The sequence below is a fragment of the Poromitra crassiceps genome (assembly GCF_964638095.1).
Source record: "Poromitra crassiceps genome assembly, chromosome: 6".
In the NCBI taxonomy this organism is placed as follows: Eukaryota; Metazoa; Chordata; class Actinopteri; order Beryciformes; family Melamphaidae; genus Poromitra; species Poromitra crassiceps.
The window spans coordinates 33,697,578-33,713,951 of NC_139627.1; the positions used below are offsets into that span (position 1 = coordinate 33,697,578).

General features: G+C 44.5%; 1 protein-coding gene across 1 annotated transcript in view; it reads left to right on the top strand.

Moving 5' to 3' along the window:
- The window catches only part of mao (monoamine oxidase), a 39,928-nt gene extending 32,863 nt beyond the window's left edge, over nucleotides 1-7,065 (top strand). Inside the window, exons 8-15 of the mRNA XM_083638722.1 lie at nucleotides 844-1,003; nucleotides 4,059-4,155; nucleotides 4,271-4,324; nucleotides 4,407-4,464; nucleotides 4,576-4,673; nucleotides 6,224-6,335; nucleotides 6,439-6,501; nucleotides 6,600-7,065. Coding sequence (XP_083494848.1) covers nucleotides 844-1,003; nucleotides 4,059-4,155; nucleotides 4,271-4,324; nucleotides 4,407-4,464; nucleotides 4,576-4,673; nucleotides 6,224-6,335; nucleotides 6,439-6,501; nucleotides 6,600-6,755 — 798 coding nt within the window. The 3' untranslated portion in view covers nucleotides 6,756-7,065. The remainder of the gene's footprint in view (nucleotides 1-843; nucleotides 1,004-4,058; nucleotides 4,156-4,270; nucleotides 4,325-4,406; nucleotides 4,465-4,575; nucleotides 4,674-6,223; nucleotides 6,336-6,438; nucleotides 6,502-6,599) is intronic.
- Nucleotides 7,066-16,374: the final 9,309 nt, after the last annotated feature.

The window sequence follows — 16,374 nt, forward strand, 5'->3', positions numbered from 1 at the left end:
ATTGTTGTACATTGTGATATGCGTTAACTTATAATGTACACCAGGGGTGCCCAATACGTCGATCGCGATCGACCGGTCGATCGCGAAGGTAGTGTGGTCGATCGCGTGGCATTGGGGAAGAAAAAAAAAATTTTTTTTTTTTTTTTTTTTTACTGTTTTTCCACTGTTTCCACTGTTTTTCCACTGTTTTTCCACTGTTTCCACTGTTTTTCCACTGTTTTTCCACTGTTCCACTGTTTTCCACTGTATGCTCAGTGTATATATATATAAATAAATATGTTTGGTAGATCACTTTGACTTCGTCATTTTAAAAGTAGCTCCCAAGCTGAAAAAGTGTGGGCACCCCTGATGTACACAATATGGAATATGGTTGTTGTTGTTGTTAGGCAATAGGCATGCAGTTGGCCCAGTTCAATATTCACTGTGTTGTGTTTTTTGCACATAGTGTATTACAGTACAGTATTTCCTATTATGTTCTGATTGCAATAGTACCATAATGTACTCCTCTTAAAGCATTTGAATGTGAATAGAATTCCTTACTATATATTATAATAAACTATAATATAGTATGAGCAGCACTTATATGCTTATATAGTCTAGTGTTACCTCTTTACATTCACAAAGTGATACCATTGTAAAAATAATTAGTAAATAAAGCAAACAGGGTGAAGGATCCTTGAAAGCAGGCATGTTGTGAACTCTTGGTGACTCTCCCACCCACACAGTCTGCTTTCAACGTTGTTCTATGCTGCCACCTACAGGCCGCCTGGCAGCCTGCTGCATGGTCAGTGATGTGGCTCATTCACATCGTGTGCGTACGTGTGTGTGTCCCCTCTCTGCTAGGCCAAGTATGTGATCGTGGCCACGCCTCCTGGTCTGAACCTGAAGATGCACTTTAACCCCGAGCTCCCCCCGCTGAGGAACCAGCTGATCCACCGCGTGCCCATGGGCTCCGTCATCAAGTGCATGGTCTACTACAAAGAGAACTTCTGGAGGAAAAAGGGTGAGCAGGCAGGGGGAGGAGGGGACTGGCAGGGAGGGATGGTGGTACTAGTACAATATACTAGTCAAATATACATATACTGTAGACCGGTTTCACAGAATGGTCACTCCACTCCAACAGGAAGTGAGCTGGGGTTCAATTTAGAATGTTTTTGCTGTCAAGTTCAAATCGTCTATATGACTCTCTCTCTTTCTCTCATGTTTGTGTCTATATGACTCTCTCTCTTTCTCTCGTGTTTGTGTCTATATGACTCTCCCTCTTTCTCTCATGTTTGTGTCTATATGACTCTCTCTCTTTCTCTCGTGTTTGTGTCTATATGACTCTCTCTCTTTCTCTCGTGTTTGTGTCTATATGACTCTCTTTCTCTCATGTTTGTGTCTATATGACTCTCTCTCTTTCTCTCGGGGTTGTGTCTATATGACTCTCTCTTTCTCTCATGTTTGTGTCTATATGACTCTCTCTCTTTCTCTTGTGTTTGTGTCTATATGACTCTTTCTCTCGTGTTTGTGTCTATATGACTCTCTCTCTTTCTCTTGTGTTTGTTTCTATATGACTCTCTTTCTCTCATATTTGTGTCTATATGACTCTCTCTCTTTCTCTCGTGTTTGTGTCTATATGACTCTCTCTCTTTCTCTGGTGTTTGTGTGTATATGACTCTCTCTTTCTCTCGTGTTTGTGTCTATATGACTCTCTCTCTTTCTCTCGTGTTTGTGTCTATATGACTCTCTCTTTCTCTCGTGTTTGTGTCTATATGACTCTCTCTCTTTCTCTCGTGTTTGTGTCTATATGACTCTCTTTCTCTCGTGTTTGTGTCTATATGACTCTCTTTCTCTCATGTTTGTGTCTATATGACTCTCTTTCTCTCATATTTGTGTCTATATGACTCTCTCTCTTTCTCTCGTGTTTGTGTCTATATGACTCTCTCTTTCTCTCGTGTTTGTGTGTATATGACTCTCTCTCTTTCTCTCGTGTTTGTGTCTATATGACTCTCTCTTTCTCTCGTGTTTGTGTCTATATGACTCTCTCTCTTTCTCTCGTGTTTGTGTCTATATGACTCTCTCTCTTTCTCTCGTGTTTGTGTCTATATGACTCTCTCTCTTTCTCTCGTGTTTGTGTCTATATGACTCTCTCTCTTTCTCTCGTGTTTGTGTCTATATGACTCTCTCTCTTTCTCTCGTGTTTGTGTCTATATGACTCTCTCTCTTTCTCTCGTGTTTGTGTCTATATGACTCTCTCTCTTTCTCTCGTGTTTGTGTCTATATGACTCTCTCTTTCTCTCGTGTTTGTGTCTATATGACTCTCTTTCTCTCGTGTTTGTGTCTATATGACTCTCTCTCTTTCTCTCGTGTTTGTGTCTATATGACTCTCTTTCTCTCGTGTTTGTGTCTATATGACTCTTTCTCTCGTGTTTGTGTCTATATGACTCTCTCTCTTTCTCTCGTGTTTGTGTCTATATGACTCTCTCTCTTTCTCTCGTGTTTGTGTCTATATGACTCTCTCTTTCTCTCGTGTTTGTGTCTATATGACTCTCTCTCTTTCTCTTGTGTTTGTGTCTATATGACTCTTTCTCTCGTGTTTGTGTCTATATGACTCTCTTTCTCTCGTGTTTGTGTGTATATGACTCTCTTTCTCTCGTGTTTGTGTCTATATGACTCTCTCTCTTTCTCTTGTGTTTGTGTCTATATGACTCTTTCTCTCGTGTTTGTGTCTATATGACTCTCTTTCTCTCGTGTTTGTGTCTATATGACTCTCTTTCTCTCGTGTTTGTGTCTATATGACTCTCTCTCTTTCTCTCGTGTTTGTGTCTATATGACTCTCTCTCTTTCTCTCGTGTTTGTGTCTATATGACTCTCTCTCTTTCTCTCGTGTTTGTGTCTATATGACTCTCTCTCTTTCTCTCGTGTTTGTGTCTATATGACTCTTTCTCTCGTGTTTGTGTCTATATGACTCTCTCTTTCTTCCGTGTTTGTGTTTGTGTCTATATGACTCTTTCTCTCGTGTTTGTGTCTATATGACTCTCTCTCTTTCTCTCGTGTTTGTGTCTATATGACTCTCTCTTTCTCTCATGTTTGTGTCTATATGACTCTTTCTCTCGTGTTTGTGTCTATATGACTCTCTCTTTCTCTCGTGTTTGTGTCTATATGACTCTTTCTCTCGTGTTTGTGTCTATATGACTCTCTCTCTTTCTCTCGTGTTTGTGTCTATATGACTCTCTCTTTCTCTCATGTTTGTGTCTATATGACTCTTTCTCTCGTGTTTGTGTCTATATGACTCTCTCTTTCTCTCGTGTTTGTGTCTATATGACTCTTTCTCTCGTGTTTGTGTCTATATGACTCTCTCTTTCTTTCGTGTTTGTGTCTATATGACTCTCTCTTTCTCTCGTGTTTGTGTGTATATGACTCTCTTTCTCTCGTGTTTGTGTCTATATGACTCTCTCTCTTTCTCTTGTGTTTGTGTCTATATGACTCTTTCTCTCGTGTTTGTGTCTATATGACTCTCTTTCTCTCGTGTTTGTGTCTATATGACTCTCTTTCTCTCGTGTTTGTGTCTATATGACTCTCTCTTTCTCTCGTGTTTGTGTCTATATGACTCTCTCTCTTTCTCTCGTGTTTGTGTCTATATGACTCTCTCTCTTTCTCTCGTGTTTGTGTCTATATGACTCTCTCTCTTTCTCTCGTGTTTGTGTCTATATGACTCTTTCTCTCGTGTTTGTGTCTATATGACTCTCTCTTTCTTCCGTGTTTGTGTTTGTGTCTATATGACTCTTTCTCTCGTGTTTGTGTCTATATGACTCTCTCTCTTTCTCTCGTGTTTGTGTCTATATGACTCTCTCTTTCTCTCATGTTTGTGTCTATATGACTCTTTCTCTCGTGTTTGTGTCTATATGACTCTCTCTTTCTCTCGTGTTTGTGTCTATATGACTCTTTCTCTCGTGTTTGTGTCTATATGACTCTCTCTTTCTCTCGTGTTTGTGTCTATATGACTCTTTCTCTCGTGTTTGTGTCTATATGACTCTCTCTTTCTTTCGTGTTTGTGTTTGTGTGTGCGTGATCAGGTTACTGTGGCAGCATGGTGATTGAGGAGGAAGGTGCTCCCATCGGTCTGACACTGGATGACACAAAGCCTGATGGGACTGTACCTTGTATTATGGGGTGAATATGGAGCTCCCGTCCTCTACAAAATGACAACATATATATACAACTGTAATTGCTTGTTCATGTTCAGTTGCACGGCGTCTTCATATTGCTCTTATCCCCTCTGTTTCAGATTCATCCTCGCTCGCAAATGCAGAAAGCTCTCCGGCCTGACCAAAGAAGAGAGGTAGACGCATGGTGGAGACAAACAATAAAGTCTTGCATGCAGCAGGATGGGTCTAATCTTAACTGTTGTCTGTTGTGTGCAGGCTGAAGAGGATCTGTGAGATCTTCTCCAGAGTGCTGGGCACAGAGGAGGCTCTGCATGTGAGTTTAGGGACAGAATCAATCACAGTCAACACATACTCACACAACTACAGCGCAACATTCACTACTAGTTGAACCATTCATGACTGACGGTATGCCTGTCTCTGTCAGCCTGTGCACTATGAGGAGAAGAACTGGTGTGAAGAGGAGTACTCTGGAGGCTGCTACACAGCCTATTTCCCCCCAGGAATCCTCACCCAGTATGGCAAGTAAGTCTCTCTCTCTCTCTCTCTCTCTCTCTCTCTTCTCTCTACTCTCTCTCTCTCACACACTCACACACACACACACACACACACACACACACACACACACACACACACACACACACACACACACACACACACACACACACACACACAGAGTCTTACTTAAGTCACTTTTAGGGTATTTACATACAGTAGACTCACATGCATTCCCTGAACACTTACCCTTACCATAACCATAACTTGCCTAAACCTAACCCTGACCTTAAACTTAGCCCTTGTTCACACAGGACGCCGAACGTAAGTAGAGCTGAAGGTTGAGGCAGGCACACGCTGAACTGATGCCTAACCGTTCACACAAGAAGCCTTCTCTTTTCCTCTCAGCGCCTCCTCGGTGCGCCTTGAACCTGCCCACAACTCCCATTGACTTCATGCCTGGCAGCTTCAAGCTTCAGCGTCACGCTTGGAAAATAGGCGTGAATCCTGAACGATCGCTTGAGCAAAGCGTGAGCGTGGCTTCCGCGTGGCTTCAGCGTGACATGCATGCGGCTTGTGTGAACGGCTTCGCCTGTTAACAGGGACGCCTAAATTAAACTTGTGGGTTCAGCATAGGTAGAGCTTAGGTTGAGCGTTGCTTCGGCGTCCTATGTGAACGGGGGCTTAACCTAACCCTAACCCAAACCACTGATCCCAAAATCAGCTTTCTACCAACTGGGAATACGGCTTTTTCTCCCAATTGCACAAGCCGACCCCAATCACCTGGTCTTAAGTTGGATGTGTGTCCTAATTTTTCACTTAAACTGGCCGGGTTGGCCCTGATACGGGCCTACCGGGCGCCTAGACAGACATACCCCAAATAAACCAGGATGACAATGTCTCCTCAACCACAAGGACTATATGCATATGTCTGGCCTTGGTAAGAACCAATGAAATATGAATCAAGTGTAAGTAAACCTACATCTATTACAATCCCAGAGTAAATGGAGATGCCTAGTGAATAATCAAATTTTAAACGGCCAACCAAGATGCCACAAATAATAATGCTGCTGAATGTATTTTCATACTCCTTGACTACAACTGTAAAATGCACCATTTATGATGCAATTATATATTTTTTTTATTTTTATTGCATCTCCATTTACTCTGGAATGATAATAGATGTAGGTTTACTGACACTTTATCATATTTCATAGGTTCTTAGCTTTCAAACAAGGCCAGACATATGCATAAAGGCCTTATACTGTAGTTGAGGAGCCATGGTGATTTATTTGGGGTGTCTCTCTTATTAGGAATCTAACACCTTGCCAAGGCCGTCTTGACATATATATCGATGTATGGGTCTAACTTCTAGTCTACAGTATAACTCACTCTCTCTCTCTCTTTGTCATTGCCTGCCCCTCTCTCTCCCCCTCTCTGTCTCCCTCCCGCCTCTCTCTATCTCTGTCTCTCTCTCCCCCTCTGTCTCTGTCTCTCCCCCTCTGTCTCTCTCTCTCCCCCTCTGTCTCTGTCTGTCTGTCTGTCTGTCTGTGTCTCTCTCTGTCGTTGCCTCTCTGCAGGGTCTTGAGGGAGCCGGTTGGCAGGTTGTATTTTGCAGGGACGGAGACGGCCACAGAGTGGAGCGGCTACATGGAGGGGGCGGTGCAGGCCGGGGAGCGCTCCGCCAGGGAGGTCAGGGCCAGTGCACAGCCAATCACAAAACCACAGTCAAATCATCAATTCAGGGCACAGCCAATCACAAAACCACACTCAAATTTCCAATCTTCTGTTGCAGGTCATGTGTGTGATGGGTAAAATCCACCAGAGTCAGATCTGGCAGCCGGAGCCCCAGTCTGTGGTGAGGAATCTTTTTGAATTTTTATAAACAGACCAGAGACTCACAAGTCAAACAAACTTAACCTTGCCCCTCCCACTCTCTCTCTGTCTCTGCATCAGGAGGTCCCGGCCCTCCCCTTTGAAACCACCTTCTGGGAGACCAACCTGCCGTCAGTGGGTGGGTTCCTCAGCTTCATGGGCATCACCACCTTCCTAACTGTGGCCACGGCAGCCGGCCTGGTGGCCTATAAGAAGGGCTTCCTTCCCCGGAGTTAAGCTTCAACACCCCTCATCTAACTCCTCTGCATCTCAAGAGCGCAAATCTCAATAGACACTGTACTCTTGTACTTCTAGTGCACTACGTTTTGACCCAAACAAAGTCCAAGTAGTGAACTACGTAGGGTAAACAATGTTGTTTGTGACGCACACGACTGCCAGTGGAGAATTTAGACTGTTTAGAGAGAGAAAGAATGAGAGCAATGGGCTAATAAAAGGGAGAGAGATGCTTTTCTGAGAGGAGTTGAGGAGAAATGTGGCCATGATAACTAAACCAAAATAAGTCTGAAATTCAGATTGTTAAAACCAATGAAGTGAAGAGAAACAATCTAAATCAGTTATTAAAAAAGGAAATATATAACTATGACCATTAACATTCCGTACATTTGCCAATGACATTCACATTCTTTATTACGTGTGTGAGTTTATGAATCTGTCGTGCTCGTTTTGAGTGTCTGAGCTTTGAGCGTGTTTGCATGCATGCGTACATGCGTTGATGAGCGTGTGTGGGTCCATGTAAATTGTGTTCTAAGGTTTGTGTAAATTCACTGTCTAATTACGTCTGCTGATTTTAAATTCACTGTCTAATTACCTCTGCTGATTTTAGGTGCTGACTTCTTCTGGCTGCAGCTGTAGCTAGCTGACAGATGAGATCCAGTTAACGTCAAGAGTAGAATAGAATTGTGCCATTGTCCATTACGAAATCATGAAGAAAGTAACCTGCATCCAGGGGTATTGTATCTCTACTAAGCTACTGTGTGTATGGTTAATAAGTATAAAAAACGGAAGCATTTGAATGTATTTTCTTCACAGTAGATAACACTAAGTATTAATCGGTCTTTTATTATAATCATATATTTGACATATGCATTTTACATTTTTATTTCGCTCACAGTTTAGATGCAGACAAGGCGGTAATCCTGTACTTAACAATGAACTGTATGTTAAGATTCGAAAGCAGCCCAATGCTGATATGTGTGTTATGATTAGAAGCCATTTTAGAGCCGTTCACCGCATTAGTATTCTGATGTGTGAAGACAGTACAGCAAGCCCAGACTCCCCCTGTGAAGGACTCGTATCTCCATCCATAATCTAGTAGTATACCAAGAGTTCCATTCTATTGATAGCATTATTAGATATGATCTTATTTACTTGAAGAGAATCTTACTAGTTTCAATCAAAATGTATCTTTTCTAACAAAGGTATTTTTTTCCGGTTTATTCTTTGGGGGAAGAAAGCTATTGCCTCTTATGGAAATAAAGTTGAGAATGAAGAAATTGAGGGTTTCACTCCAAAATGCTCGACTTCCATTTGGGGGGAACGGGGCGGATTGTCACCTGATATTCATTCTTCGGTATTTAAAAAATGCAGCTGATTATACCACTTAAAATGTTTGTTGTGGGGCACGGTGATGCAGTGGTAGCGCTGTCGCCTCACAGCTAGAAGGTCCTGGGTTCGATTGCCACCTGGGACGCTGTGAGCGCTGAAGGAGTGCGTGCCCGTCCGCATGTCCTCGAGTGCCCACCGCCAGGTTGGGGTCGTCAAAAGGGCCTTTCTGTGTGGAGTTAGAATGTTCTCCCCGTGCCCCCTGGGGGTTTCCTTCATATAGGAACCCCTCACCAAAGCATGCAATATCCTGGTCGCTGAAGTGGTGCCTCCTCTGGTCGTTCGGGGCGCCTGTTCTGAGGTAGGGGAACTCGTTGAAATAGCGTGATCCTCCCACGTGCTATGTCCCAGATCAGCAGAGGGTGGAGCAGCAACCAGGATAAATAAATAAAAAATTAGCACTGATGGGGGATAAAAATGGGGGGGGGGGTAACTTCGATTATAATGGGTTGTACTTCGGGTGTCATTTTCACTCATTGGAAATATGATTTTGGAGTGAAACCCTCCAGATATGAAGCATACAGATTATTACATTACTGAATCTAAATAAGAGAGTTCTACATTAGTCCCTCTGTTCTGAAGCCTACTCTAGGCCTACTTTGTGTACGGCGCTGTATGTCCATTGAGTGGATGGTGCTGTTTGTGTCCCAAAGACAGGTGTGTTTGTGAGTGCAGTCTCTGTTGTGCCTTAGTGGAAGTTGTGGTGTTTCTGTCATTTATCTCAAGTGCCTGTGTGACTGTGACACTCTCTGCCCTTGTTGCCCCACCCCACCTGCCTGCACTGGGCAGGGGGGGGGGGGGGGTGGAACAGAAGCGTTAAATTTGAAATTTCCCCCGTAATCCTATTGGCTTATCTGTCACCTCTGGAGCCAATGAATAGCCTGTATTTTCCTTGAGTGATGTCCTCACTGTTAGTAGAGCTCAGTCATCTGGGTTGACTAGGCTGCTCACCTTCACTGAAGCAAGGTGTGTGTGTGTGTGTGTGTGTGTGTGTTTTGTATTGTGGTTGCAGTGCTTGACTAGCCATCTACCCGCGTGGTGCCCTCCTGTACGCTCTCTCTCTGTGTAGCTGCCCACTTCACCCGGTCTGAACTACTACCCCGCCTCCCCACACCATCTGCACCACTACCCCCGCACCCTCCTCCCCCAAATCTCAGCACATTGAGTGGTTTGTTTTGCACTCTCCTGGGCCTACTCCAGAGGCAAGGGGTTGTTGTTTGTATGAAATGATATTAGAGAAGCATTGGACGATGATGTCACCTGCACTTCAGCTGCTTCCAGGAAGAAGCCTGCATCATGTCAATGTTAACCGTTACCTGCCTTCAGGGAACAAAACAAAGCCAGAGCACTCGTCCTGTCCTGCCCAACTCCCATCACCAATCCATCAATGAACATGGCGCAAACTTAAACTCCATCATCTGATCGGTTTTCTGTTGACCAGACCTCTTCTCCTTCTGTGCATATGAGCTTCCCTGAATATTCCTGTGACCCATTCTTTGAGATCTTTGTTTGATTCCTCCACAAAGCTGGTGATATTTGACAAAAAATGTGAAATAAATCTTCTACTTGTCTTAAACTGGTTTTCTGGGTATCATTAAGTATGCTGTCTGGGTGCATATATCACCTTCACTTCCAGGATCAAACCATTATAGTTTAAAGGCTGCCCTGACCTCACACTTAATAGCCATGGGCCCTGTGTGATCTTACAGTGCACTTAACCAAATGCAGCTAATAGCAGATACATTGGCTGAGGTGAGTAGCAGAGGAGCTCTGCCCCCATCAAGCTGTGGCCAAGCTTATTAAGATAGATGGGTAAGTGATTCTCATTATGCTCACATTTAGTACAGTCTCACTGTAATTTTCAAAGCAGCCCTCTATCCTGGCTGAGGCCCTCTCTACAGTGTGTGCGTGTGTGTGTGTGTGTGTGTGTGTGTGTGTGTGTGTGTGTGTGTGTGTGTGTGTGTGTGTGTGTGTGTGTGAGTGTGTGTGTGTGCGCGCGCATGCGCCATTAACAAACTCACATCAGACATCAAGATGTCTGGCATGGGCCCAAGGGAGCAGAGGTTCAGGTAAGGCTAACACAGCGGATAGAAGTGGTGTTGCTGGCCACATGGTGGCAGTATAGGGTGTCACACAGACTAGCAGGGGAGGGGAATGGGGGGCAGGAGGAGAAAGAGGATGCCAGTGTGAAACCAAACAACACTTATCAGAGATGTCAAACTTAACGTGTAAACCTTTCATACTGACTCACCCGGATACACCATGAGACAAAACACAGGGTTCTGCTTATCTGTATCAGACCAGACTAGTCTCTCAGGGTGTGTGTGTGTGTGTGTGTGTGTGTGTGTGTGTGTGTGTGCCTGCCTGACGTGCTCATAACTGTTCTTTCTCCCCAGGGGATTTCTGCTCTGTGCCACTCTGTGGGGATGAGATGCCATCCTCTTCCAACTCCTCTGTATTTATTTAATTCAATCTTCCCCTTGAGCTCTTCCATGCGGAGCCGACCGTGGCGTGCACATCAATTAGAGAATTGTGAAATCGATATAAATCATGATTGGAAGCCAATATACGGTTGTTGAGAAATGTCTTCAAACTGGACTTTCCTTTTTTTCTGGTGTCAGCAAGATTTATATTATGAAATGCAGTCCAAAAAGCATTTGCAGTGCCATGGTATCTGCCTCAAGTTATGAGCACAGCCACTAGAGGGCCGATAACAACCATTTTACACCATAGCAGACTCACCAGACTGCTGTGCATGTAACAAAATACTGGACAGAAGGCTACAATGTTGTCAAACAGCTTTTCTCCCTCTCATTTGTTTATAATTCTTATCTCTTAATTGCTGTGAGAATGATTGTCATGTGCGCACACACACACACACACACACACACACACACACACACACACACACACACACACACACACACACACACACACACACACACACACACACACACACACACACACACACACACACACAGAGGGAGGGAGGTGTAGGATGGCTTTCCTGACCCATGAATTGTGACCAGCGGTTAGTCATGTTATCTCTGGGCTGGTTTTGCTGGTTTGAAAAAGATAAGAGCATGCACATCCAAGCCGGAAAGGGCAGGTGCAGAACTAGAAGTAGACAAACATGGAAAAAGGAATAAAATAGCTTGCACACTGCAGGGCTCCAAGTTTACTTCATTTTATTGCACGGGTGGTAACGTTTCGAACAGTAAAACTGCTCGTCATCACCATCTGATGAAGAGCAGTTTTACTGTTCAAAACGTTACCACCCGTGCAATAAAATGAAGTAAACTTGGAGCCCTGCAGTGTGCAAGCTATTTGATTCTTTTTCCCTGGTTTTGCTGGTTGACATAATGGCACTGATGTCACTCTCATCACTCGGAGCTGCAATAGCCAGAGGCTTGTGCAATCCCAGATTGACACATTAGGCTTAGTCACTGAACGGCTCTGCAGCACCAAGCGTCAACACACTCACAGAATACAGGATGCTTCCCAGTCGGCAAAGGGTTATAGACTATAACTCTGGAAGATGACTGCAATACAGAGCAGCTGACCACACTATCAGGGCTGCTGGGATTATCATCATTATTATTATTATTATTAATCATGTTCAAGATTCAAGATTTTTTTGTCACTCCGTGGTACAAGTACACACGTGAAATTCTTATGCTGTATGCTCCATTACAGACAAGGTGCAGCAGGTAAAATAGGTGGATGTACATACATGCATTTGCATGGGCATGTGAATACACACACACACACACACACACACACACACACACACACACACACACACACACACACACACACAGACACACAGACACACACACACACACACACACACACACACACACACACACACACACACTCCCCCACATCCCTTTAGACATGCTGGCCTGGCCTCCAGCCCAGCTCCAGCTTGCTGCGATATGAAATCTGACACTGTCAATTTGCCTCTCAATCCGTCAGACTGAGGATTGGATTCAGATGGCAGTGTTGTGAGGCCCGGGGACTCTGAGCCGTGGCCTAGGCAACCGCTCACCACCATCCACCCACCACTGTACCCCCACCAGTCCCCCTTGACGGTGAAATCACCTGCAATCTCCCGTTAGATGTTCCCACTCACAGACTCTGTGCTATTGTTTTCCAGTCAGCAGGTAGGGCTGGACGCTGCTCAGAGTCTCCCTCTGGTGCAGAGGTGAAGCGCAGGGACAGATATAGCTTCAAAACAACCGTTTCTGTCTGGAAACACTTTGTTTCTTCTATTCTGGCAGAGTGATGCTTTGGATTTGTCACGGTTGCAAATTACACCCCACATGTTTTCATTTAGGTAGCATGTCCCAGCTATTATGAAAGAAGACGACATCATTATTCTGCGCAACCCCACAAAATCACAATTTTAAGAGTCTCATCATTATTATGTGTCTGTCAAAATAGAACGCTGAGGAAGGCCTATGTGCTGAAACGTTCTGCTGCCCAGAAGTGAGATTAAAACCTTGAAAAGGACATCTAGAGTGCTGGCTTGTTCTCTCTTCTTACTAGTGTGTTTTTGCTGTGCACCTGAGATGTTATTGTTCCCTGGAGTGTGCTGTGCTCACTACCTTATCTACCTTACTGGAGTGTGCTGTGCTCACTACCTTACTGGAGTGTGCTGTGCTCACTACCTTATCTACCTTACTGGAGTGTGCTGTGCTCACTACCTTATCTACCTTACTGGAGTGTGCTGTGCTCACTACCTTATCTACCTTACTGGAGTGTGCTGTGCTCACTACCTTACTGGAGTGTGCTGTGCTCACTACCTTATCTACCTTACTGGAGTGTGCTGTGCTCACTACCTTATCTACCTTACTGGAGTGTGCTGTGCTCACTACCTTACTGGAGTGTGCTGTGCTCACTACCTTATCTACCTTACTGGAGTGTGCTGTGCTCACTACCTTACTGGAGTGTGCTGTGCTCACTACCTTATCTACCTTACTGGAGTGTGCTGTGCTCACTACCTTATCTACCTTACTGGAGTGTGCTGTGCTCACTACCTTATCTACCTTACTGGAGTGTGCTGTGTTCACTACCTTACTGGAGTGTGCTGTGCTCACTACCTTATCTACCTTACTGGAGTGTGCTGTGCTCACTACCTTACTGGAGTGTGCTGTGCTCACTACCTTATCTACCTTACTGGAGTGTGCTGTGCTCACTACCTTACTGGAGTGTGCTGTGCTCACTACCTTATCTACCTTACTGGAGTGTGCTGTGCTCACTACCTTACTGGAGTGTGCTGTGCTCACTACCTTATCTACCTTACTGGAGTGTGCTGTGCTCACTACCTTATCTACCTTACTGGAGTGTGCTGTGTTCACTACCTTACTGGAGTGTGCTGTGCTCACTACCTTATCTACCTTACTGGAGTGTGCTGTGCTCACTACCTTACTGGAGTGTGCTGTGCTCACTACCTTATCTACCTTACTGGAGTGTGCTGTGCTCACTACCTTATCTACCTTACTGGAGTGTGCTGTGCTCACTACCTTACTGGAGTGTGCTGTGCTCACTACCTTATCTACCTTACTGGAGTGTGCTGTGCTCACTACCTTACTGGAGTGTGCTGTGCTCGTCAAAATACTGTAGAAGCCATGCAGTCACATTTCCAGGCAAGGTAGGCCGAGTAATCAGGGTTCATTTCCACAAAGTCAATAACCATATTCCAATCTGCTGCCATCAGCTGTCAATTCAGAAACTGTGAGGGACTCCGCTACCCATGCAGAGTCAAGACAATAGAGCCATGATTGCCTCTCTCACCCCACCAGTGGGCCATATGAAACAGCAGGGTGGGATGGAGCTTGTATCCCAGCATGCACTGGGCCAGCGATGCTTAGCGGTTCCCCACCTTTTTCTACTAGCTACACTATAATAGGCCTCTACCTTATTGTTCTGGGCTGCTGGGACCGCTGCAAGATTTACTGCTACATCCTCAATTGTCTACACCACCTTCTCTTGTTAGACGTTTCACAATGTTCACATGAGGAAAAACACACTCTGCGGTTCTGCTCCATCTCGAGATGTTATGCTTATACTTTAACAAAGAAAAGTTACAAATAATCCAAGTAGGATAGAGTTCTGAATAACTTTCCCTATCCGATCTTATGACCTGTAACAGCTGCACTAAAACACACCTGAATATAAGACCTAGACCTGATGAAGACGTATGCACGTCGAAACGTTGTCTGATATTATGCACCTTAAATAAAAGGCATCAATTGATCCGAGCTGCTCCAGACTTTTTCCTTTAAGTATTTATGCGTCCCTCCTGTGATGCACCGGACCTGCCAGTTCCTACAGCTGAAGCGCAGTTGGATCCTTCATTTTTGACACCTGAATATAAATCAGGGTATAAAAGTCAAACTTGGGGCACTAGCCCCTCCTCTGGTCGGTCGGGGCACCTGTTGGGGCGGAGGGGAACTGGTGGGAATAGTGTGATCCTCCCCCTCCCACATGCTACGTCCTGCAGGTGAAGCTCCCCGCGGTCAGGTGAAAAGAAGCGGCTTGGCGACTGCACTTGTATCAGGGGAAGCAGGTGCTAGTCTACAGCTCTCCCCAGCTCGGCAGGGGGGGAGCAGTGACCGGGGCAGAAAAAGGGGGAATTAGCTATACAATTGGAGAGAAGATCTTGAGGAAAAATCTGGGAAAAAAATAATAATAATAAAAAAGTCAAACTTGGGAAAATAACATTGTATTCAGTATATCCACTATAGAGTAGTATATGGGCTATTTTTAGTCTGGTGTACCACAAAGATCCCGGTGCTGGGGTTGGCCCATTAGCCTCAGAATGGCTCCTCGGTGACATTGACAGAGCACCGAAGAGGATTTCATCTGATATGGAGCCATCAGTGCCTGGTAATGATCAACATCACTCACTCTGTCAAAGCAGACAGACAAAAGAAAGAGTGTGGAGAAGAGAAGTTAGAGATAGTAAGAGAGAGGGCCAAGGAGGTGAGCAGGTAGAGCCATCAAGAGGAAGCAGAGAGCAAGGTGAGATCAAGAGGGGAAGACATAGACAGTCATCTGCTGAGGTGTGCTGAGAACAAAGCCGGTCCTGACCTCGGGTTTAATGCTCAGAACACAGCAGGCCGACAGCAGAGAGAACCAGCGGCAACAAAGGTCGTCTGTTGCGTCGCCTCACGTCGTCTATATCAGGGCCAAACAGTTGCAACTTGAACACACCTAAAAGACTACAGCTGACAGTCAACTAGCACGTACGTTCTGCACCTGATACAGGAAACAAAGCAGCTTTTGCCTACCATTTTCAGACCACTCTCGCTCACCACTTACTGTTTCATAAGAGCTAGTTCTAATCGAGAATACATCTGATAAAAAGTCACAAATGACACTGGCGTTGTTAGTCCTTGCCTGGTCTTTTGCTTGTGGAAGAATGTTATGATACGCCTTGTGGCAGGATGTCATAGTCATCATGACGTCAGTCTGATAGGACTGAAAATATCTTCTTCCCACTTATTTTCAGTATTTATTAGGTTTTGTTTTGTTTCATTTTATATTGATTAGATTTGTATTTATATTGCTTAGGATAGGAAATGATAGCCTTTATTAATCCCACAATGGGAAATTCACTCGTTACAGGAGCTCAAACAAGTAGAAGATTGACATGACAACTAAAAATGTTGTGACCACAAGTTGCACTGTATAAAATGAAAGAATTGCACAGTATAGTTAGTATATTGCACCGTACAATACAATACAATAAATATAAATATGAATAGTATGATATATGATAAATATGATCTAACCTGTTATGTAATGAAAAGTAGCTAGCAGCATAATCATAATAGTAACATTAATAATAATAATAATAATCATAATAATAGCATTAGTAGAGACCTCAACACAGTGCTACATTATGTTGTGCGATTGTGTATTAAAAACTCTAACTTCCATAGGGAGATAGGACCCACGGTAGTGCTCTTTCTTGCACTGAGGGTGTATCAGTCTGTCACTGAAGGAGCTGCTTGCACATCTAGGGTGATATAGATTTGGGTCTAGAGTAGTGAGCACTGCAGGGAGAGACTGATCTTCCACATCCGGGGGGAAAAGGCTGAACGCTTGTCCATTTAGTGGCCGGGGACCGCAGACCTCGGGGACGAAGGATGGTGACAAGATGGTGTAGACTGCTGTGAGCAAGGCAGTCGGCTAGCTGATGAGACATCAGAGAATGGTGTTT